Here is a 25,547-nt window from a genome sequence, read left to right on the forward strand (position 1 = left end):
CCTCAGCTCAGAGGAAGCCCAGGTCATGCCCTGCCCTTGGGAGGGAGACGCAGAGCTGGCCAGGGTCCTCCTGAGAATGAGCTTGCAGCCTACGGTAGCAGGTGCAGCAGAGCTGGCGCCAGCAGAGCGAGCTGCAGGCAGGTGGCACGAGGCTGAGCCTGCAATGGCTGGCCAGGCCCCGCCCACTCCTTGTTTTTGGAGGGTGAGGCAGGTAAGGCCCCTGCTGCAATGTCACACAGGCCTGCACGGAGGTCCCTGCTGCTCCCATGACTGGCTCTGAGCCGCTTGTCAAGTAAGTAGCTTCGTTGACCTATTGGCAAAGTGGGGATTTTCTCGGCGCCCACCTCCCAGAGCTGGAGGGAAGATTCAATGATGTAGAGCAAGTCTTGTTGTTTGCACAGCACCTGGCATGTGGGAGGTGCTCAAAAAACCTGTTGCTGTGACTCAGACACGGGTCTGCTCTCAGGAGCTCATGGCCTCTCCAGGGGAGGCTGCCTCGCCAGGAATAAGCCTGAGATCGGGGCAGAAGAGGAGATGAGGACACACCCTTCTGACTTAGTGGATGTAGAGAGAGAAGTGGATGTGCAGGCCGGGTGGGCTTCCTGGAGGTGGCAGCCTTGAAGCTCAGCCTTGAAGGACGGGTGGGATTCCCACAGGCAGACACTGCTAGAGGCGTCCCAGGAGACCTGAACTGTGATCTCTGGGGGCCTGTGGGGGCGAGAGGATTTGTCTGAGTTCTCCAGCCCAGCTTTTCTCCCCTCTGCCCCTCCTGAGTCAGTGCCCCTCCCCCACATGAGAAAGAGAGAAGGCTTGTCAGGCGCGGGGGGCCATGTGGGGTGGTGACAGCACAGCCGTGTCCGCGGACATCAAGACCGGGGCTGGTGGTGCAGAGCTGGCTGGGATGCGCCCAGGTAATCTCTGTCTGTAGGAGTCGGTGGGGAGAGGGCTTTTCTCCTCTGCTCTCAGCCTTCTCCTGGCCCTGGCTCCCTCTCCCCTCCCTCCTGGCTCTATAAAATCGTCCCTGGCCTGGGGCTGAATAGGCCTCCCCAAAGTCTCTATTTTTGGGCCATAAGTCTGCTTCTGGGGTCTCACAAGCTAATAAAAGTGAGTAAAAACAAATATGACATCACTCCGTAAGTGGTTATCTTGACCTGACCTCTTGGTACGAATGCTACTTGCATTATCTGGTTTAACCCTCAACCGTTTTCTCAGTGCTGTTTTACAGGCAGAAAACTGAGGCTAGAAGATGCATCTGTCCCCCTGCCCCTTGGCATCCCTTTGGAGGCCAGCAGCCAGTGTGGAAGTCCCCCTACCTCCCAGACCCCTCAGCCACACCTGGTTTCCCCTCTCCTCCCATCCCGTCTCCCACAGGCTTTCCCAGCCCACCAGCACACACCCCTGCAACCCCTAGGGTCCCCTCTCCCACACCCACCACCAAAGGGCTCCACTGGGAGAAGAAACACAGACCAGGAAGAGTTGAAGGCAGGGATTACACTTGGCAACCCAGACATCCAGGCCTAATGTCCTTGTGACATAAGTGGATATTTAGTCTGGGAGGTGTCTTGGCTGGCTGTCCTGACATCCCAAACTTAACATGTCCAAAGCTGAGCCGTCGTCCCCCAAGCCCAATTCTGTGTCTGGTCCATTTTAGTGAATGACACCTCCATCCCTGAGCCAGGCCGCCTGGGGACCACCCCGGAGTCACGCCGACTTGCTCTCTCACTCGCCTCTCCAGTTTGCTCGCAGACACCTATAGGTCCACCCCTTCTTTCTGTCCCCGTGGTTCTAAACTATGCCCAACACTCACAGCAGTGCCTGGCACATAGTAGGCGTTCAGTGAAAATTTCCTGAATGAATGAACAGGTCAGTGTCTCGCCAGCTGCCGCAGACTCTCTCCCTCGAATCCATTCTCCACTCAGCGGCCAAAGTGACACGTGGGCCTGTCCTGCTCTGGTTCCAAACCCTCTGTCTCCCCCACCCGCCGCTGAGTTCAGGCTGTTGTTCACGCCCCCTCTCCTGGCTCGCGAGACCCGGGACAGCTGGCCACGTCCCCCTCCCCATCCTGCTCTCCCCGCACTGATATATATAGAGCTCTTCCAGCCATAACATGGTGTGTGTAGGTGGCCTACTGCGCCAGGCTGTTCCACGCTTTCATCTTTGCACATGTTGGGCCCTCTGGCTGGAAGTCGTCCCAGACTCCACCCCATCTGCCCGGTGAACTACCTGCTTCAGGAGTCAGTTTAAAGGTCACCGTGGCGAAGAAGCTCAACTTGACCACCTTGTGTGCCTGCCTCGTACAGCATGTCAAGCTCTGCTGTCACTTATGGATGCTCCTGGCCCCTCAGTGCATGGGTTTCATCCCCAGGACCTTGTCTTATTCATTTATGTGTGGAAGGGAGGCGTGACGGAAGTTTCTCAGTGTCAGTTAAACCCGAGGCACAAAGGCGGCCAAGTCCAGGTACCTGAGCAGGCATCTTGTATGTTGACCTTGACCACGAGAAGGTCACTTTTCCAGCTATTCATTGATGCATGATAAATGACCCTAAAACAAAATTGTTTAAAATAATGGCGATTTATTGTCTTTCCTGGTCTGAGGATTGACCGGGCTCTGCAAGGAAGTTCCTCTGCTCCATGCCGTGTATCTGAGGTCACTCAGTGACTGCCTTCAGCTGGGAGCTCATCTGGGGCTGGGGCTTCTCATCGTTGAGGGTCTCTCCATGTGGCCTCTCATCACTCTGCAGTCTTGCCTAAGCATCTTTAGAGCAAGGCACCGGCTTCCATTGGGGACCACTCCAGGGTGAGGAGTCTGAGTGTGGAAGACCCTCTCAGGCTTCTGCTCACATCACCCTTGCTAGCATTTCATTGGCAAGAGCAGGTCATATGTCCATTACTTGGGCTGCTTCATTGGGGGCATCCATGTAACTGTCCACCATAGTTATGTTTCCTTTTGTAGAAATGGCCCTGTGTACAACTGAGAAGCCTCTCTACCTGTCAGGTCAAGGCAAGCTGAGTTCATTGAAGACAGTTTGAAGTGGCTTTGAATCTAAGGCCCAGCCAGGGTTGGGGCCTGTCCCATTAACCAAGGTTGGGTCTGCAGGTGGGGCCATCAGGGAGACACCAGCCCCAACCTCTGTGTGGTGCATCCACCTTACCTCTGAGAGCCTGGGTCTTTGAGAACAGCCCCCTCCCATGGGACACCTGTCGCTAAAGACAGTAGAAGATGGAATGATACTCTTTGTTTACTACCAGGATGGAGAACAGCAGGTGTTTCCCCCAATGGAAGGCTTTGCTGCTTGGAGAAGGCAGGTGAGAAGAATCTTTCCCCAGCTTCCCCACTCCCCATCTGTCCCTTCCTCGTTTCACTTTCTCTTTCTCCATTTCTGATTCAGGGACTTAGGCTAAATGACCTTTAAGATCCCTTCCAACATTCCATGTTTATTCTTCCATCATCATCCTTTTGGGACCAGGTTATGCTTTATTTACTGAGTGCCTAGCATGTACCTGGGCACTTTATCTGCCCTCGCCCTGGAAGCCCCTGGAGGCCACTGAGCTCCCTTAGTTTTACACACTGTCCTTTAAAGCTTGGTTCCTGGGACCTGGGTCCCAACGCCCTGGTCCCCATTTGAGGTGCATGGCAGTTGTCATGGGACAGTTCACTAAACATTTCCAGCTCTCCTCCCTCATCACATGGGAGGGCCACCTATCTTCTCTAACTCTGCTGTTATGCTTACTCTGGTCAATATGTACAAGCAGAACTGTCATGCATGACTTCCAAGTAAAGCTTTAAAAGCCAGTGTGAAAGTCACCATATTCCCTTTCTTCCCACCCATGGTGGTCATAGAAGCCCATGTTGAAATGGAGCTTCTGTTAGACTATGACCTTAAGCGATTACTACGTCCAGGGCCCCTGCCCTGGATACGTGGTGAGTGATAAATAGACTTTTCTGTTAAGTCACTGATTTGGGGAATGTTTGTCACTGCAGCATAACATAGCCTATGCTGAGTGATACACTCAAGTTCAACACAAGGGATCACAGGGCTGCTGCAATCACTTGTCTAGTCCTCATAACCAATCTTTTTGGAAAATGGCAAAACATTTTTCAAGTTCTTTCAAAATCTATTTGATAAATTCCATGGAAGTCAATATGGTTCTTGATCATTAATTGGTTATGGAGGGTGGGCAAAGTGGAGGAGCCAGGCTCTAAAAACAGTAGGAAATCCCCTCCCTTAATTCACCCCTAAACCAACAAGGAAAAAGATTTCTTCTCACATTAGGCCACTTCGGAATATCAGGGATTTATTTTCCCCCTTTATCTCTCCTACACTCTTTCCTTCTTCCTTCTTTCTCTCCTTCCTTCCCCCTTCCTTCCTTCCTCCCTCTTTCTTTCTTCCTCCCTTCCTTCCTCCCTTCCTTCCTTCCTTTCTTCTTTCTTTCTTCTTTTCTTCCTTCCTTCCTTCCTTCTTTCTCCCTCCCTCTCTGCCTTCCTCCCTTCCTTCCTTTTTTTCTTTCTTTTCTTCTTCTCTTTCTCCCTTTTTTAAAACATTGCTTTCCAAAGTTGGGTTAAGATGGAGCTCTCTGTAGTGTTTTTTTCCCCTAGTACAGCTCCACTGATACACTTCAACAGGCCCCACTTCCCAACCTGAGTGAGGCATCTCTCTTGTTTGCATATAGATGATTGCTTTATAAAATATTTTCAAACCTGACAGCTCTCCAAGAGAGAAGGCTGTTGTCAGAAGAGTGCAGTGGCTTTCAATTTCTTTTGACCTTTAAGGAAAAGTAATTTGAAATTTGGTGTTTATTCTCTGTCTCCACTGAGCACTTACAGAATGCAGGGTAGCATCATGTTGTCAGTTATGTTATTCACATACCTGGCCGTTATTCTGTTACCAGCAGGTAGAGGATTGCGCATCCCCTCTTCTCCAGGTGGCTGGCATGAGTGTCCAGCAAGGGATGTGGGAAATTCATCCTTTAGGCTTCATGCTGATGGCAGAGATGCATGGTGCACGGAGCCGGGACCCCAAAACCTAGCATTTCCACACCACCTTCTTTATTTAATTAATCTTTAGTTTATTAAATGTCACACTTGTTATGAGCATCCTGGCCAACCTCCTTACTTGGTGTGGGGCAAACAGAAGTTCAGAGGGCGTAGGGCCAGGCCAGGGCCTCTCAGTGGGTTAGGACCTACCAGGAGGTGACAGCACAATAGAATGGCAGAATGGAAAGAACTCAGGTGTAGCACTGGACACACTGAATTTTGGACTTCAGCTCTGTCATTTACTCAGTGCGTGACTTTGGGTGAGAGCCTCTTGTCTCATCTGCAGCCCTCTCACCTCTAAAATGGGAGCCTTAATGGTCATCAACATTCATAAACCACTGTGTGTAGGTACTCTGTTTCAGCTAGCTCACTTTTTACAACAGCTGTCTGAGATAGGTACTATTATTATCACCCCACTTTTCAGATGAGGAAAGTAGAGGTCAGAGGAGTTATAAGGTTGCCTGAGGTCACAAAGAAGAACACAAACTCCAACTCAATCACATGGGAAAGATCAGGCTTTCCTCCCTGGAAAAGCTTGGGAGGATTAAAGTGCTAGAATACACAACAGGGCTTGGCATACAGGTGTGCTCAGTGAAGAATGGCTATTATTGTCATTCAAAAAGAAATCACCTATTCGAGAAACAGTTAACCCAGAACTACACATGAAGCCTTTTGCTCACTCATTAAGATTGATCACTCCAGGGACTCCAGTGCTCCCAGGTGCCCTATCACACCTTTTCTAAGAAGAGGCGATTTGGGATCCGAGCCTTAAGAATAAACAGCTCACTTAGTAGACAAGGGGCCAATAGGAGGATGCACCAGTCAGAGTGAGCAACACTGGCAACAGCCTAGAGGTGGAAAAGTATGTGTGTTTACAAGTAGAGCCAGGCGGAAGCTATTGGGTTTTACTCAGATGCTTGTTGCTAGGGAACCTTCCCTGCCCCTCATCCTCCTTCAGCCTCTTCAAAAACTGGACCTCAGGCTCCACCTGGTGGCAGCCTCTGATGCTAACAGAGCAGAAACCACCAAAGTGGGTAAAAGCTGCCCACATCCCTGTACCCTGAACTGTCCCTTCCTGTCTCTTTCTCTGGAAATGGACTTGCTATAAAAGTGATAGAACAACAATTAAGACACATTTTTCTATTTAAAAATGACATTTTTCCAGTTATCAAAACAATGCACGGTCATTGTAGAAAATTGGGAAAATATAGAAAACTTTAATAAGAAGGAAAATAGTCACCCTCAATTCCATCGATCATAGTGACCACTATGAATATACTGGCATATTTGAACCCAGAGATTTTCTCTGCATGTAATTTTCATGTAATCCACATATACTGAGGATTAGTGTATATATTTATTTAGTGCATATGTATATATTTATATAAATACATACCTCATATATGGATTTAGTTATGTTTAAATATATGTGGCTTATTGTGAACAAAGCCTTGGTGTGGGGGTTAATGTGGATGTTGGGAGCTGGGTGCTAGTGTCAGTTCACGCCAAGTCTGAATCCTGTCTTTGCCTTTACCAGCTTTGTGACTGGGCTGCTGCAAAGCTTAAATGACACAATGTAAGCAAAATGCTTAGTAAAATATGGACAGATGTCTATGGACATAGACAACCTAAATGTCTATGGAGAGATGAATGGATAAAGAAGATGTGGCACGTAGATATACTGGAATAGTACTCAGCCATAAAAAGGAATGAAATTGAGTTATTTGTAATGAGTTGGATGGACCTAGAGTCTGTCATACAGAGTAAGGTAAGCCAGAAAGAGAAAAACAAATACCATATGCTAATGCATATATATATATGGAATCTAAAAAAATGGTACTTATGAACTTAGTGGCAGGGCAAGAATAGAGACGCATAGAGAATGGACTTGAGGATGCAAGGGGAAGGGGAAGCTGGGATGAGTGAGAGAGTAGCATTGACACATATCCACTACCAAATGTAAAATGGATGGCTAGTGGGAAGCTGCTGCATAATACAGGGAGATCAACTCAATGCTTGGTGATGACCTAGAGGGGAGGTTGGGGAGGATGGGAGGGAGGCTCAAGAGGGAGGGGATATGGGGATATATGTATAAATACAGCTGATTCACTTTGTCGTACAGCAGAAACTAACACGACATTGTAAAACAACTATACTCCAATAAAGATCTGAAAAAAACAAACTCCCTCCCCACCCCCCCCCCCCCCAAAAAAAAACCAAAATGCTCAGTACAGTGCCCAGGACAGAGAGGTTTCTCCCTGATATTAGGTTACCATGGAAAACAGTCTGCCTTTCTGATTCATAGCAGAAACCTCCAGAAAGGGGATGAATTTCCGGGTCCGAGGGTAGGAAGAGCTGCAGGTCGATACAGTTTGCAAAATCGAGAGGAAAATTTCGACCAAGATCTCGTGTCTCCAACAAAACAGCTGTTCTCATTTGTCTCTATCTTCTTCCAGGCCCTGTTTACACAGAAGCCTTTAAGTGCTGTGATTTCGATGCTTGCAGCAGTTCGCTGAATGTTACATCACCAGGATAATGTTTATCCTAAGCAGCTAAAGCTGTCATTGACATTTGCCATAATTTGCATACGTATTTTCTTGTTGTTGAATATCTGAACAGTTTAATTTTCCTTTCATTCATTCGTTTGCTCATTCATTCATTAGTTCGTTAATTAATTAATTAATTCGAGAAATGGTTATTGAATGCCTACTGTCTGCCAGACACTGACTGGGCATTGGGATATGGTCAACTAGAACAGGACACTCCTTACTCTTGGCACTTGGACTCTGGCCTGCGAGACAGACCGTTACAAGTAAACAAAGAAGTGAAACCCTGACTATAAGCTGTGGTGAGTATGGGAAGGAAAAGGAGAGACCTACTTCTTTACACGCTTGTGTATTTTGGGAGGTGATCCTGGTCCCTGATTCTCGCCTGCTCTGTGCTCCTCAGCAGCCGTAACTGAGGCTTCTCTGTGAGGAGTCCCGTGTGGGGTTGGATTTTTCACCAACATATTTTAGAATTTCCTGAGAGGTCAGAGGTCAGCACAGCATTCAAAGACCTAACGGTCTCCAATGGGCCTTGCCTCCTGTTCATCCTTCCTCTTGTGTTTCCACCAGTCTAGTCTGCTCCCTGCTCCCCTGAAAAGGCTTATGATTATTCCCTCCTTTTTTACAGGATTAATACATTTTATTTTTTCTTCTAGTTTTGAGATATAATTAACATAAGCAGTGTATAAGTTTAAGGTGTACAACATAATGATCTGATTTACATACATCACAAAGTGATCACAGTAGGTTTACTGAACATCCATCATCCCATATAGGTACAAAATTAAAGGAATAGAGGAATTTCCCTGGTGGCACAGTGCTTAAGAATCCTCCTGCCAATGCAGGGGACACAGGTTTGATCCCTGGCCCAGGAAGATCCCACATGCTGTAGAGCAACTAAGCCCGTGTGCCACAACTGCTGAGCCCATGTGTGCAACTACTGAAGCCTGCGAGCCTAGAGCCCGTGCTCTGCAACAAGAGAAGCCACTGCAATGAGAAGCCAGCACATGGCAACGAAGACCCAACACAGCTCCTCCCCCCAAAAAATAAAATAAAATAAAAATAAAGAAATAGAAAAAAACTTTTTCTTGAGAACTCAGGATTTACTCCCTTAACAGCTTTCATATATAACATACAGTAGTGTTAATTATATTTATCAAGTTGTATGTTACATCCCTAATATTTATTTATAACTGGAAGTTTGTATCTTTTTACTCCCTTCATCCAATTTCCCCTCCCCCAAACTCTTCACCTCTCCCCCCTCTCACCTCTGGTAACTGCAAATCTGTCCTCTTTTTCTATGAATTTGTTTGTTTTTGAAGTACAATAGAATTACAACACTATGTTAGTTCCTGGTACACAACATAGTCATTTGATATTTCTATACATTTCAAGCTGATAACCATAATTATTCCCTTCTTAAATTTACTTGTACTGTACTTTCCCTCACCTCCCTCTCAATACAGGGCCTTCACTAGCACTGGGAGCCTTTGAACCAATCAGCAAAGGTGCCCCCTTCCGGTGGACAAAGCCTCAATGGGTGAGGCTAAGTAGGCAGAGTACAAGCTGGATTTCAGCCTCTCTGAGGCCCCATGGGTCACCATGACTGTACACAGCTGCCGTGCCCAAAGCCTCTGGAATGACGACCAAACCTACTTTCTATCTAGCTGATTCTTACTTCATCTTGAAGACTCAGTTTATATTCTATCTCGTATTTGAAGTTTTATCTAGCTTTCTAATTCACAGTAAACTCTGTTCTTCAAGTTTTTTTTTTTATTCTTTGCCTCATTTGGCACTTAACTGCATACTGCCTTGTGATTCCTCGCTTTCCTCTCTTCTATCATTATTTCATCTGCAGAGTGTGGCAGAGGTCACCAGTGTGGGCTGTCACAGCCACTGTCCTCAGTGTGGGGTGCTGCTATACCCTCCCAACCCCATTCCATGAAAGACCAAATGTGGTTCCCTAAGGTGAGAAAGGAAAACGCTCTCCTTGGATTGGCTTTAAAAATATATGGCAGCCCCATAAGAATTGAGAGCAGGGACTTGAATAGGTATTTGTGTACTCGTGTTTATAACAGCATCATTCATAATAGCCAACAGGTGGGAATAACTCAAATGTCCATTGTTGGATGAATGGATATACACAATGTGGTCCACTCATACAATGAAACACTGTTCTGCCTTACAAAGGGAACGAAATTCTGACCATGCTACTACATGTAGGAATCATGAAGGCATTATGCTGAGTGAATAAACTAGACATAAAGGGACAAATATTGCATGACTCCACTTCTATGAGGTAATTAATCAAATTCACATGGATAGAAAGTCGAACGATGGTTCAGGGGCTGGGGGAAGGGGGGACGGAAGTTAGAGTTTAATGGGAACAGAGTTTCAGTTTGAGAAGATGAAAAAGTTCAGGTGACGGTTGTACAACAATCCGGATGTATTTACACCATTGAACTCTATACCTAAAAATGGTTAAAATGATATATTTTATGAATATTTTACCATAATTTAAAAAATGACATCATATGAAAAGGGGAGGTTATTGTCCTCGACTCAAGCGCGAATCCGTAGGCTTCTCCACGTCCTCCCCATCCCACTGGGAGCTCCCTGAGAAGTGGGAAAGGTGTCTCCCCTCTCGGTCTGGGGGCTCTCCCAGGCCCAGAAAGGGGTGTCTTCAAATGGGTGGCTGGTCCTTGATGGTCTGGACTTGTCACGTCCATCGTCAGACTGAGGTGCTTCGTGATGGTGGAGTTGGCTAGAACGGGCGAGGCTGTGCCTTCTTCACCAGACCAGGAGTTATCCCTGTGGCTCACAGGCTGTGAGTGTGTACGGCGGTGGGGGAAAGTGGGCTTCTTGCTTGAAACTGTTGTTTCTCCGGCCCAGCGTCCGGGCCCAGGAGCCCCGCAAGCGCCCAACGCCTTTCTACCCTCAAGCTCACCTCCGGGGTCTCGCCTGCAAGTTCTTCGAGCCGGTGCTCCGGGTGGGCGGGCCGAGGCCACTTCCGCCCTCTTCCAAGATGGCCGCCGCCGCCTCTGTGACAGGCCGTGTCACGTGAGCAGCCTCGCCTATGAGGTCGCCGGGGCTGGGTCGGCGATTGTCCCTTCCCGGGCCCCGTCCCGGGTCGGCGACTGCCCCTGTCAACCGGAGCCTGAGCGATCATGGCAACGGGCTCGGGCGGGGAGCGCGTGGCAGCGGCGGCGGCGGCGGTTTGGTCGCGGGCCGGGGCGGCGGAGCGGCGGCGGCGGCGGCGGCACTGGCGCTGGCACCGGCCCTGAGCGCCATGCTGCGGGGCAGCCCCGAGAGGGAGCCGGCGGCCTGGTGGGAGGCGGAGGCCGCGGCCGCGGCCAAAGCGCAGGCGGCGAAGGAACAGGCCCGCGTGGACCCGGGGGCTGCCGGGGAGCCGGAGCGCAAGGCGGGGGGCGAGCAGCCCAAGGAGCCGGCCCCGGCGCAGCCCCGCGCGGCCGAGGACGGCGACGCCCGCGTCCCCCAGCGGCCGCCGCCCACGCTGCCCGTGTACCGGGGGAAGCCGGCGCCGGCGCAGAGCCTCTGCCCGCACGGGAAGTCCAGGAGCAAGGGCCGCAGCTGTAAGCAGAGCTCGGACCGGTCCGAGGAGTACTGCTGTCCGCGGCCCGTCACCGTGGACAGCTCCAAGGCCAGGACCTCCCTGGACGCCCTGAAGATCAGCATCCGCCAGCTCAAGTGGAAGGAGGTGAGGCCCGGCCCGGCCGCGTGGGCACAGGGGGGTGGACTGGACGACCTCAGAGGGGCCGGCCGGCCCAGGCCAGGTCTGAGGGCCGAGCTCCTGCTGTGCGCCACGCTTGTCAGCCGCAAACTGCTCATCCTTCAAAGCCTAGCCCCCAAGTCACTTCCTCAAGACGGCTCTAGACCCCTCCAGGTCAAGTTAGCCACTCCTTCCTCTGGTTCCCCTGCAGCTCCCCTCCAGCTCCATGGTCCCCAGCCACCAGCCCTCACCTCCCCGCATTGTAGAGATTTGTTTATGTGTCTGTCTCTCCTCCGCCAGCCTGTGAGCTCCTGAGCCCTGGATCCTCTCTCTTTTTCACTTCTTCATTCAGTTGTATTTGTTTAGCATTTACTGGGTGGCCCTTGGGGCGGTTGAACCCGTTTATACTTTGGAGGCAGATAGACTAGGGTCTCAGCACCCTGCCCCTTAGCTCTGTGACCTTGAGCAAGTTGCTTCACCTCTTCAGCCTATTTCCTCCTCTGTAAAGTGGGGCTAATAATATCTATCTCATAGTTTCCTTAGTATTAGAAGACTCACCGCTTATTGTCGTATAGCCCAAGTGTGCAATAAATGGGAACTAATCTTACCACCCACTTCTCTCTCTCCTCCACCATCACCATCACATCACCATCAGCATCATGGTCATCAGTGTAGGTGCTGGGTTTTATGTTCCAAGGCTTGGCTTATAGTAGGTGTCAGGAAGTGGTGGGTGAAAGAGTGAATGAAGGAATGGGTTCCTGAACTCATTTTAGACCTGGTGGGGGCTGAGCTGAAGCACCAGTGACATGCAGAGATATCCGTTGCAGTTGGCGGAGTGGATAAAGCCATTTGACTTTATTTGCAGCACCTAAGGTTATTTAATGTGCTTTCGGGAGTGTCAGGATTGTGGTTTAGGGTAGTCGAATCTGGAGGCTTGGATACAGATGGTCCACTGATGGAACAGGATCTGTAGCAGGCAACACAAGGACAGGTCCTTAGCCCTGGCCTGGGCTATGGTAGAAGTTCAGGAATAGATTAATGAAGTTGGAACATACAGAGAGATGGCCACAGAAAGGATTGATGAAGTCAGAGGGTTGATGTCCCAGCAGAGGAAGTCGAGTGGTTTGGAGGGGAGTCAAGAATCAGGCAGAGCAGACTTCTAGGTAGGGAGGGAGGTGTTAGCTGTTGGGAAGTCTGATTCCAGGTGTCAGGGCTCCCCGGCCTTGGCCCTTGGGGTTCAGAGGAGGACTTTCATGCCTATGAAACCTGGAGAAAGTGAGGGAGGCTCCCAGTACTAGGTGTCTGGGTTTCGGGACAGGTCCCAGGTCCAGGCCAGAGGTATGAGGACCAGAACAAGATAGACCTGGAGAGCCTGTCAGTTCCCTAGTCCTAATGAAGGGAGGATCCAGGGACTGAGGTCAGGCCACAGAGTTACGGAAGGCTGATTGGCCCAAGCCTGTGCTTAGCTTAGCTCTGGGGAGGAGAGAGACACAAAACTGGCCAGATCTCAAGAGATGGAGCCACACAGACTCAGAAATCAGCAGTCACACATGCTGGCCCGAGTTCATTCACTCATTCTGAAAGTATCCATAGTGTCCACTCTGGATGCTGGGCCCTGCAAACCAAAGATGCTTAAGATGTAACTCTTGCTTTCAAGGACCTCCAAGTTTAGTAGGAGATAAGACACAAGTAAAGAAGTCATTGCAGTAGTTACAGGGCCTTTGCTGCTTCTTCCTGAAATGCTTTTTTCACAGCTGTTGGCATGGCTTACTCTGTGACTTTAGACCTCTGATCAAATGCCACCTCCTCAGAGAGACCTTCCCCATGATCCCTCCACTGATGCTTGCTCTTCTTCTTCTTTTTTTTTTTTATAGCACTGAACTCTAGTGACATTAAACTTTGTGTTGTTTATTGTCTGTTTCTCTCACTAGACTGTAAGCTCCACAAGGGCAGGGGCTTTGTTTTATTTACAGCTGTATCCTCAGGTGCTTGGCACACAGAAGGTGCTCAATAAATATTTGTTGACTGGATGAACACCTTATGTGATGAGCGTTTCTCTCTCTGTGTAAAGGCGTATGTGTTGTAGGAGGTAGAGGAGGGCCATGTCAGGGCCATCTCGTGAAGGAGAGAGCCCTGAGCTGAGTTCTGAGCACTGAGGATGAGGTGGCATTATTTAGGGGTCGTCGGCTTCGGATTCCTGGCCGAAGGAGTGGGGTGGGCCAAGCAGGAGTGCATTTGGGGCTTCACATGTAGTTCAGTGGGGCTGGGTCATAGAGTGGGTGGCAGAATGGTGAGAGAGGAAGCAGAAGGGGTGAGCGGGGGTCAGATCATGTGCCACACTGTGGAATGTGGACTTTTTTGGAAGCCTGCGTGAGCCACTACAGAATCTTAAGCATCTTCTGTTTATCCATTGTGCTACTTTGGCAAGTGAATTAAATTCTTTAGGCCTCAGTTTGCCTGTCTGTCAAATGGGGTTGGGTCCAGCTAGGTCAGTGGATCCCTGTCTCCCTACTGCTGCAGCCACATAATGGTAATGTTAGTCTGTGTGTGGCCCTTGCGCAGGAGAACCCGGTGGGGGCTTCCAGGGCACTACCTTTAACTGCCTCCTGCAGCCCCAGTCCTGCCTGTTCTGCTCAGAAAGCATATTGGCATGTAAGTGGAGATGCTCATTCTAGTATATTTTAAAACATAATTCACTCACAACCAGACTTTACTATTAGATGCGCGATTATGTAGCTACTGCCACGCTTCCCTGCTCGTCTGTGAGATCCCAAGGATGGGAGGGGTGTCTGACGTGTGTTCCTGATGCCCAGCATATGGCGGGTGGTCCGTAAATAAATGAATGAATGAATGACTTGCAACAGAGTTCACATCTCATCTTGACACCGTAGGATGTGGAGATTGAAAAGTGCCAGACTGGGTAAACTTTAAAGCTCCTTCCAGCTTTAAGTGATCATCATGGTATCCTTAGTACCTGCCACAAGTTGGCTACGTGACAAGTAACGTGTATGTAAACTGAGTACTAACGAACTGCAAACACAACCTCCCCAGGCCTCAGTTTCCCCATTTGTTACAGGGGTGCTGTTGGAAAAGGTCACCTCTAACGCTCAGCACTGATGTTCCAGGAGCAGGAAGTCTGCTGGGGGCTGGGTTGCAAGGAACTGAGCTGCAGTGTCCCTTGTATGTCATGCTCTGCTGTCATTGCAAGATTTGGGAGTCCCCAGATGGCTGGCTTTGGCAGGGGTTGGGCGGGCAGCCCAGGCAGGAAATAAGGTCATGAGCACCAACCAGAGTGAAAGCTCTGGGCCTCCTTTTGCGAGTGAGTGGTTGAGGGGGCTCCACCACTGGGCTTCTCAGCAGGGCAATGCTGAGGCAGCACGGGCGTCCAGACATTTGCTCGGCTACAGGGCGCAGTCTCCCTTCTTCCTCCACTTTTTTCTATTGCGCACGCACTTAACAACAATAACAGTAATATTGAACAACAAGCAACTCTGATGAATCCTCCCACACTCTTCCTCCCCGTGCCAGGCACTCTTCTGAGTGCTTCACATAGAGCCAAGGGTTTGATTCTCCTAACAACCAATAAAGTAAATGCCCCTTTGTCTCCATTTTACACAGGAGGAAATCAAAGTACACAGAGGTTAACTTATCCAAGGTCAAGCAGCTGCTAAGGGGCAGAGCTAGCATTTCGAACAGGTTTCCATTTGAAACCAGCCTCCCGTTCTCTGCCCTTCCCGCTGCTCCCTGCTGGCTGATACTGGCGGACCCTGGGTCAGGGGTGGCAGACAACAGACAGGAAAGGGATTCCCTCCTTGCCCTCTAGGGACAGACGTGCACGGACAGTTGCAGTCCAGCCTGGGGGTTGAGTGGGTAAACGGCATTCCACACAGAGTAGGCGCAAAGGCAGGAAGGTCAGGTTTTATACACAGGATGGGGTGATGGAGGCTTAGAGAGTGTGTGGAGAGCAGAGAGGGATGAAGAAGGAGCCAGGTTGGAGGACACTGAAGGCCATGCCAAGAAGCTTTTGCTTCTGGCTGAATATCATCTCAGATTCTTGCCATATATAAACCGAGCTTCCCTTGCCCACTTTGTTGGTCTCAAGGGTACCCTACCAACTCTCTGAAATGATTTCAGTTTTCAGTTGTTACTCTGGTCAGGTCTAATGCAGTGGTGCCCACTACACTAAATTTGTTTCTCCAAGGACAATTCACAAATGTTAGCTCTGTAAACTTGTAGGTAAGACGAAAGTTTACTCTAGGAGAGCAAAAACATGTTTATAGAGTCACCGTGAAGTTGCAACATGAAAGAGAGGGATGGTTCCTGGCTCATAGTAGATGCTCAGTGAATATTTATGGAATTGTATGGTGCTCTTCCAATCGCGTGAGCCTCTCTCCTCCTCTCCTGTATATTCTTTTTGCAGTTTTGATACCCTCGTTAAAGAAAACCTTAGGGAAAAGACACCATGGAGAACAGATGCCACTGTTGTTGTGAGCTGCCCTCCTTGGAGATGCCAGTTGTGTATATGTGCGCAGTGGCGCCATGGACACCAGCTAACGTGAACGAGGGCGCTGAGAGATTTGATGCAGGGACCTTTGTTGATAATATTGGCATAAGCCCCGTGTCTGGAGATCTATTACAGTGTGAACTTTGTTTGAGAGTGTCCAGATCATGTGCTGTCTTCTGAAATTTATCCAGCCTTTCTTCAGAACACGTATCTACGTATATCTTCCTGCTTATCACTTGTATAATGTTAGTTACTGTTTATGAAATATATTATGTGCTAGGCATCATTCTAAGTGCTTTATGCTCATTACAACTTGTATAGAACATTTATTATGGATTATTTTATGTAATCCTCACAGCAGATCCTCTGAAGTGGATCCCCTTATTTCCAGTTTACAGATGAGGAAACTGAGGTTGAGAAGAGGTTAGTTCAGGGGCGAGCCCAAGTTCACACAGGCAACAAGTGGCCAGACCATCCAGGGCCTGAGCTTGTGGCCAGTATGCATCCTATACTGTCTTCTTTGCCAATCCTTTGCTAAAATCCACCCTGCAAGGAGTTATTCTGTTATTATTATTCCCAGGTAACAATGGAAGAAACTGAATTGGCCACAGCAAGTAAGTGGGAGGGTCAGGTTCAAAAAGTCTGTCTTGTTCCCAAGCCCACTTTTCAGTCAGTTTTATAATTCTCCACTTCTTAGCCCTTCTGTTCTTCATCTGACTCATAACTCTCAAATGGCAGTGGTGTCACTTAGAAGCAGGAGGGTGATATTGCAAATAGGACTTAAAATAAAACACGTTGAAATATATCCTGCTTGGCCGAGGGAGCATTTGGTGTCTGCACCTTGGAAATCGTATCTCATTGCTGCCCACGAGGGAGAAGAGATTCTGGTGTGTTTGACTAGCCGAGGGGCCTTGCTCCTCTGCGGGATGTGAGCCTGCTGCACGAACCGCTGTGTCGCAGACTCTTTGTGGAAGAAGGCAGATTAGAAAATGAAAAATTGGGTAGTTTAACATCCCCTCCCTTTCTCGTTTTAATGATAGTCATTGCGATTTACTTTCCATTTTTTGAAAACAGCATTGTGTTTAGGGACAGTTTATAGCCTGCTCCATTAAATGTTCACCTTCAATAGACATGTTATTTTAATGCCTAGTCCACTCGAATTTTTCCTTTGCAAGTTAAGCTTGTCACACCATAAAAATCACAATATACTACCACTCTTATTTGAACAATACAATATATATAATAGTGTTGTGAATCCACACTAACGCCTTGCAGAGTCCTTTAAAAGACAGTAAATCCCAGGGGCTCATATTCAAGTTCTATAACTAGTACAAATAAAAATTTGGTTTTTAAGCAGGTGTTACAATTGTTAGAGCAGTTTTCTGTGTTATATAAACACGCTCTCTGTTGTAAATAGCCTTGATTTTGGTAGCATTCTGGATTCTGGTTTTGTATCAGCAGAAGTTGAATGCAAAAATTCAATCATACGTTTTTTTTTTTTTTAATCTACTCCTTGAAAAGAATATAAAAAAAGTAACCAGCCATTCTTTAAGTGGCTTCTCTAGAGGAAAAGTATTGTGTCCTGGAGCTAGCATGGACTTTGAATTCAGACAGAGGAGTTAAAATCCTTGCCTCTAATTACTTATGTGACCAAGCTGGTTGGGTGCTGTACACAGAACCACTCTGAGTGTCAGTTTCTTCAAACTGTAGCAATGGGCTAGTGTTGCTGGTCTTGCAGAATTCTTGTGAGATTAAATGAGGGAGATGTATGTAAATTGCCTTAACCCAATGCTTGGCACATGGTCTGTATTCAGTTAATGTTACTTTTCCTTCTTTTGGGTAACTATAGACATTGGTTGTTTGATCTATATATATATTTTAAACTAGAAAACTAGTATAGGATTTTATCTGCATGTATAGGTTACTGGTTAAATAGATATGACCAGCTCATTTGAATCATTTAACAAATACTTCGAGACCTACTTTGTGCCAGGCTATATTTGGGTTCTTGGGGTACAGATAACAAAAGCACCCAGAGACCTCTGCAGAGTTACATTTTTGCGTGAATGTCAATGTGATGTAGTTTAGGTTTAAAATTTTTAAAATTACACTGATTTAAAGTTCTTTTCTTTTAAAATCAATTATACTTTTAAAGTTTCATGAGTTTAATTGAATTTTTTAAAGCCTCTGTTCTGACCTGGTGCCAGTCTCATAGTTTGGTTTGTTAACTGTATATATCACCACGGGAAGCTTATTTTAGCTATTCGAGTGACGTCAGTGCTTAACTTTTATATTCATGAAACAAATAAGGAGGCTGTTGATGTGAATGTACCCATTAGAAGCGGATTCCCTGGGCTGACTCTTTACTTTCATCCCTAAGCAGCCCTCCCCACCGACCCTGGAAAGTCCATACCAGGCATGGGTTTGAATCTTGGCTTTGTGACCCTGGACAAGTTCCTTTACCTCTCTGAGTCAAAGATTCCTCATCTCTAAGAATGAGCATAAAATACATGGTAGGCTTGTGAGGATTAATTCTGAAAATCTTTAAAGTGCCTGGTGCTTTAAAGTGAGAATACCGATTGGTTTGACTTTCCCTCTGATGGATTTCTATGATGTCTTAATTCAATTTTATAATAGAAAATCGATGGCATGAATAGGCAAATAACCTTGCTGTTACTTTAATTAGTTTGGAACCTCTCCTTTCCTTGTAGTTGCCCCTCTGCAGCCCAGTTACTCTCTGAGACTCCTCCACGAAGGCTGCAGTTTTGTCAGAGTGAACGATGATCTTGTTTCTCTATTCCAGATGGACTAACATCTCTCCTTCCGCATCACATCAAATCAGGCCCTGCCTTAACAGCTGCCTCGGCCGTCATTTGTGTACGTGTTTGTTTCTCTGGGTATTTTGGAACCAATATCTAGTAATTTTTATAAACGTTTCCTGAGTCCCAGCAGGCATCGCCAACGGCTCCTTCTCTTCCCCCATCTGTTCCATATCATCTGAGTAAAACCTTTGCATCCTTAATGGAGCCAGAAGAACAGGGCGGTTTGTCTTGCATGCTGTCATACCTGAGTACAGTGTTACTTCTCAAAGAGGCCCTTCATTCCCTCTGCCTAGAACTCTTACAAAGGCCAGTTTTCATATTTTGTTTTTTATGGTCACAGGGAGATTTTACTTCTCTTTGTGTCAGAACTGTGGTTATTGGAATTTTAAAAAGCAGCAATGTAAAACTTTCTGGACATCTTAGATTATTTACAAATACCTTTTGTTCAAATTCCAAAAGCAAGAAGTGCTTATGAATATGTACAATTCCCAAGGATGTTAAAAAAAAAAAAAACCAAAGTCCCCCCCCATCATTCCCTACCTTTTCCCTCTCCCATTCTAATTCTCCTCTTAGAATAACACCAAGATTACAGTTTAGTATGTATCTTTCCAGATTTTTTTTCTTATTCCTATATGTATCAAGACCACTAAATCATGCTGGAGTATCAAGCAACCACAAAATATCAGTGGCTGGCTACAACAAAAGTTTCTTTCTTGCTCACACTTAGGAGTTTGATGTGGTTTGGGGGAGGGTAGGAGGGACAGGGGCTCCCGTCATCTTGGTTATTCAGAGAACCAGGCTTCCAGCTCAGCAGCTGCTTCAGTGAGTCACTGGGCAGAAGGGAACATGATAAATTCTGCACTGGCTTCTACCCCAAAGTGATCCTGCTCACATTTCATTTGTCAAAGCAAGATACACAGCATGGCGAACTTCAGAGGGGCTGGGACGGGCAGGCCTACCATGAGAGCATATAGAGGAGAATCAGAACATCCTGCTGGTGACCACCAACGATACGTCGTATGTAGAGATAGGAGAAATACATATATAGTATATAAATGTAGAGATACGAGAGATACATATACAGTATATAAATATAAATAGAAACAGTTTTCATTTTATTTTAAATGCTGACGTTATACAATATGTATGGTATTTGGCAAGTGCTTCTTTTTTTTTTTTTAATTTTTAATTTTTTTTTTTTTTGGGGGGTACACCAGGTGGCAAGTGCTTCTTTAGCAGTACCTCGTGGACATCTTTCTCTGTTAGTACGTACGGATTCATTTCATTTCAGTAACAACCGAGGAGTCCATTTGATGGAGGTACCACTCTAAAATGTATTAATGGATGTGTTTCCATAGTTTTTGTTTGCTGTTACAAAGAATGGTGCAGTAAACATCACTGTTCAGACAGTAGCCATCTACTTGTACAAATGCTTCTGTAGGATAAATTCCTAGGAATTGTTGGGTCAGAGGTAGGTTATGTGCCCTTTATATTTTGATAGTTACTGTCAAGTTGTATTCGGCAGTGTTTGAAAGTGCTTGTCCATGCATATTGTTTCCAATGCTGTGTACTATTAATCTTCTAAATCTTCGCCAAACCGATAGGTAAAAATATGTGCCTTTAATTTACATTTTTGTAACTGTCATCAGGGTCGGGCTTTTTGTATAAGTTTTTTAGTCATTTGTACTGCTTCATCTGTGAAATGCCTAAATGTATTTTTGTTCATTTATCTTTTGGGTTTATGTTTATATTTTGTTTGTTTTTCTTATTGGCTTGTAAATATTATGGGTAGTTACTTTTTATCTCATTTGTGGTGTAAATATTTCCCCCCTGTTGACATTTAACCATCTAATAATCATTTGCCTTGCATGATCTACATTATTATAATTTAAAACAATTTTTTTTCTTGCTATTCACTAAAAGCAATCTTTATTATTGACTTGTTAGCTTGAGAGGGCAGAAGAAACACACAATTCTGCCGTCAGGTGCTCTTAAACTCCTAGAGAATTAAGAGGCAGCGTGGAGGGCCTTAGAGTCTTACATTTCTAGGAACTAGGTATTTTATGTGAAACTAGCACATATATTTATCTCAGTTGACTTTTACTTTGTGCAGTAAGCATGGTAGACCTCATTATTTCTGTTTTACAGATGTCAGTGTGGTGTGGAGTTAGATTTGGGTTTGAATCCCCACCACTGTTAGTTCTGTCACACGGAGCATCACGATACTTGTTGCAATAGGGGTGTTGTCCCATTTTAATAACATATGAAACCTATATTCCAAAGTCAGATTGCAGGAGGTATGTGGTTTGTTTTAACTCTCCCACCGCTCAAAGGTGTTAAATGACACACAGCTCAGAACTTGAGGGCAGTGTCCTTGCTCTCAGACCAGGTCTTGCTACAGTGGACTATACTGTTTCTCTAAGTAGACAATGATTTCCTGGCCTCTTAGAAATGAGACCACTGGAAATTAGTGTTTACTAAGTCATTCAGTGCAGGACTGGGCTTTGAGCCTGGCTGTTAGTTTTATTTAAAATCACATTTATCACTTATGTAAATAATCCTTTTACATTGTTTAAAATATTAAAAATTTGCAAAAAAATAGAAAAAAATCCCACCACTGAGATGCAATGACTATTTTTACTTTGAAGAATTTCATTCCAGTATTTCTTCTAGGCATAAATTTTTATATTTTACAAAGCTGATAAAATTATATTAATGTTAATGTTTTACAAAGCTGATATAATTTTGTTATGTTAACATTAATGCCCACATTATAATTTAAACAGTTTTCACACCATACAAACTTTTCATAAATGTCATTTTAATTGCTGCAAAATATCTCATTCAGTGAAATATATTTCATTATTTATTTTCATATTATTAAATGTTTAGATTGATTCCTCTATGAAAAAAATGTGTGGTTTACTTTTTCCCCTATATTTCACATTTAAAAAAAATTTATTGGAGTGTAGTTGATTTACAATGCTGTGTTATTTTTCATATTGTTTTAATACAACTTTCCAGAAATGGAATAATTGGGTTAAAGCGCATATACATTTGAAGCCTTTTTGAATATATTGCCAAATTGCTTTCCAAAAATGTAGCAATTAATACTCAACAGTGTATGAGAGTTCCTGAAAGTGCTTACCTTTGAAAAATATAATAACAAATATTGGGGAAGAGAGTGAAATAAATGAATCTTCTCTGTCTTTACCAAATCTAATTCTAATAATCAGTGCCTGGCTCAAAGCAGGACATTTTGACATGGCTATTTTGGTGTAGTCATTACAACTAAATTGAAATAGCCACATCAAAATGTAAGCTGCTTTTAAAATTTCAAATAATGTATTCAGTGGACATGCTTGATTTTCTCCCCATCAATAACCCTCTCCTGCATCTGATTCCTTATCCCGTCCTTGTTCTTCTACCCATGAGGTAAGGCTTGAGCATTTCACACGCAGTTGGGCAAAGAAATTGCTGGAAGTCTCCATAGGTTATTTCTTAGGTTTTGTAAAATATATCTCTGGTGTGAAAAAAGGATACATTAAGGGCTGTGTTAAAATGTCATATGCCATCATTAGCCGTTAGGGAAGTGAATATCAAAACTGCAATGAAATACTACTTTGTACCCACTAGGATGTCTATAATAAAAAAGACAGATAATAAGTGTTGGTGAGAACGTGGGGAAATTGGAACCTTCATACCCTGCTGGTGGGAAAATGGTGCAACCATTTGAAAAACAGTTTGGCAATTCCTCAAAACGTTAAACACAGAATTACCCCATGCCATCAATTCACTCCTAGGTGTGCAGCCAAGAGCACTGAAAACACAGGCCCGCACAAAAACTTGTACACTAATGTTCATCACAGCACTATTCACAATAGGCAAAGCGTGGGAACCACCGAAGGTCCATGTCCATCAACTGAAGGGTAAATCAAATGTGGAATCTCCATACAGTGGGACAGGATTTGGCCACAAAAAGGAATGAAATACACATGCTACAACTTGGATGAGCCTTATAAACATGTTCAGTGAAAGAAGCCAGTTCACAAAAGACCACATATTATGTGATTCCATTTATGAGAACTGTTGAGAACAGGGAAATCTATAGATACACAAAGTAGCTTAGTAGCTGCCTAGAGATGGGGGTGAGGAAGGTTTTTGGTGGGATAAGTGGGGAGTGACTGCTAGTGGGTACAGGATTTCTTGTGGGGGTGATGAAAATGTCCTTAAATCAATGGTGGTGCTGGTTACACAACTCTCTGACTATACTAAAAAATGTTGAATTGTACAGTTTAAATGGGTGAATTGTATGGTCTGTGAATTATATTTCAATAAAGCTGTTGAAAAAGTGCCATATGCTTATCCAGTTCTCATCATTGAACAGTACTTGTCTCCTGGGTAGTAATTGGAAATATGCTTCAGGAACGCAAATCAGTCCAGCGCCCCCTGTCGTTAATTCTGCATGTGAATTCTGTGTTTCAGTATCGCCTGTCAGTGGTACATAGACTCCTGGGATACCTGTATCTCATGGAATCCTGTCCTGCTGACATAAAGTGATGGCAGCTGTAACAGCACTCCAAAATTGCATCATAAGAGTGAGTTTTGTTTTTGGGTGGGAGAAATTCAAATATTTGCCTGAAGAATAAAGTTCGGATTCATTATGGAGGCTCCATATGAAGCAGTACAGCATGGCGGTTGGAAGCCTGGGCTTCGCGGCCACACAGACATGAGTTTGAAACGACACACTGTGCAACACTGGGAAAATTTTACTCAGAGCCTCAGTTTCTTTATCTATAGAATAGGCATAATACAGCCGGACCTCATGGAGTTGTTGCCAGAATAAAAAGATGTAATCAGGGAATTCCCTGGCATCCAGTGGTTGGGACGTGGCACTTTCACTGCTGTAGCCTGGGTTCAGTCCCTTGTTGGGGAACTAAGATCCCGCAAGCCACACAGCCAAAAAAGGAAAAAAAAAAAGATATAATCATGTAAAGTACTTAACCTATAAATACCTGGTACAGTTGAATAGTTTTTACTAACATCTGGCCCTAAGCTTCTCTAGGCTCACTTGACATATTCTGTGCCTTGAGCTTTATCCACTACCAGCGCCACACTGCATGTGGTTCTCTTGAACCTTTATGCTGTGCCATTCTTCTTCTTCTTTTTTTTTTTCTTTTAATATTTATTTATTTAGGCTGCTACGGGTCTTAGTTGTGGTATGCAGGATCTTTGTTGTGGCATGTGGACTTTTTACTTGAGGCATGTGGACTTTTAGTTGCGGCATGCTTGCGGGATCTAGTTCCCTGACCAGGGATCACACCTGAGCCCCCTGCATTGGGAGCATGGAGTCTTACGCCCTGGACCACCAGGGAAGTTCCTGTGTCATTCCTCTTTACCTTTGTTCATATTTTTCCTTCTCCTTAGAATGTCTCCTTCTTTTCTTTGGCTAACTTTTAAACACATTCTTCAAGGATCAGCTCATGACTCTTCTTTTCCATAAGTTTTCCCTGACTCCCACATACACCCCAGTCTAGGCCAGATACATTTTCTTGGTCACTTATAGTATTTTATATGGATCTCAATTTGATTAATTTTTCCAAAGAAAGAACTTTTGGCTTATTGATCATCTCCATTGTATCTTTGTTTCCTGTTTCATGGCTTTCTGTTCTTTCTTTTCTTCAACTTTTTGAGGTTTATTCTGTTGTTCTTTTTCTGACATTAAATTGAATGCTTAGCCTATCATCTTTTCTAATAAAAGCATTCAAGACTACAAACTTGCTTCTAAGTACTGCTTTAGCTGCACCCACAAATTTTGCTATGTAGCATTAAAAAAATCACCTTTTAGTTCTATGTATTTTAAGTTTTCATAAATTTTTTTTCTTTGACCCATGGGTTATTTTGGGTTGTGGCTTTTTAGAGTTTCTAAACACATGAGGTTATTTCTACTTATCATTTTATTATTAATTTCTAACAATTTCAGTGTGGTTAAAGGATTTTTTTTTCCTTCCTTCCTTCCTCCCTTTCTTCCTTCTTCCCTCTCTCCCTCCCTCCCCCCTCCCTCCTTCTCTCCTTCTTTCTTTCTTTCTCTCTCTCTCTTTTTTTCCTCCCTTCCTCATGCTGTCCATTTTTACTTTTTTTTTAAATTTTCCACTTTTTTTTGATTTATAGCTTAATACATAGTCATGTTCTATGTGTGCTTGAGAAGAATGTGTTCATTATTGTATGCAATATTTTACATATGTATGTTAGATTAGCTTGTGGATTGCATTGTGCAAATTTTGTAGCCCTAATATTTTTGTCTGACCTATCAATTACTTGAAGAGTTATATTAACATTTCCCTCTATGATTATGGATTTCATATCTTTTTTAATTGATTTTTTTTCTTTTTCCATTCTCTCCCATACTAGTCTGAAAGTTATACATTCTGCTTTTATTCTTCTAGTGGTTAGCTTAGAAAATTTAATATGTGTATAGTTTTGCAAAGTATAAAGTTAGTATCTTTGCTCTTAACAACACAAGGATCTTACAGATGCTTTCATTGTGGTTTCATCCCTCCTGATTTATGTGCTTTTGTTGTACAATATTTTACTTCTGTCTTACTTTATCCTTTTATTAATGTCACAAATTAGACATTATTATTTTACATAGTCTCAAGTATTTTAGATTTACTTACATGTTTACCATTTTCTTTGTTCAATATTCTGTTTTACAACTCAGACCTTCTGGGATCATTTTCTTTCTCCTGGAAGTAATCTTTTAGAAGTTCCTTTAGTGAGGGACTATTTGTAATAGGCTATCAGTTTTTATTTGTCCAAAATTACCTTCATTTTGTCCTCACCCTTGAAAGACAGTCTTACTGCACATACATTGGTAAGTTGATAGTTATATGACCTCAGCCCTTTGAGG

At 44.9% G+C, this 25,547-nt stretch overlaps 1 protein-coding gene and 1 long non-coding RNA gene across 3 annotated transcripts in view; both read left to right on the forward strand.

The window, feature by feature from the left end:
- Positions 1–200: 200 nt before the first annotated feature.
- Positions 201–7,610, forward strand: LOC130844091 (uncharacterized). Its single transcript, XR_009051177.1, has 3 exons — positions 201–292; positions 3,250–3,306; positions 7,492–7,610. It is a non-coding gene; the product is annotated as an uncharacterized LOC130844091 (long non-coding RNA).
- Positions 7,611–10,615: 3,005 nt separating this feature from the next.
- TTLL11 (tubulin tyrosine ligase like 11) overlaps positions 10,616–25,547 on the forward strand; it is a 248,426-nt gene continuing 233,494 nt past the window's right edge. Inside the window, exons 1-2 of one of the 2 annotated variants that reach the window (XM_057722137.1) lie at positions 11,165–11,299; positions 23,123–23,235. In XM_057722137.1, coding sequence (XP_057578120.1) covers positions 23,197–23,235 — 39 coding nt within the window. In that variant the 5' untranslated portion in view covers positions 11,165–11,299; positions 23,123–23,196. Of the gene's footprint in view, positions 11,300–23,122; positions 23,236–25,547 lie in introns of both variants that reach the window. The other variant, XM_057722136.1, reaches the window with a different exon arrangement.

Source organism: Hippopotamus amphibius, chromosome 2 (genome assembly GCF_030028045.1).
Source record: "Hippopotamus amphibius kiboko isolate mHipAmp2 chromosome 2, mHipAmp2.hap2, whole genome shotgun sequence".
Lineage (NCBI taxonomy): Eukaryota > Metazoa > Chordata > Mammalia > Artiodactyla > Hippopotamidae > Hippopotamus > Hippopotamus amphibius.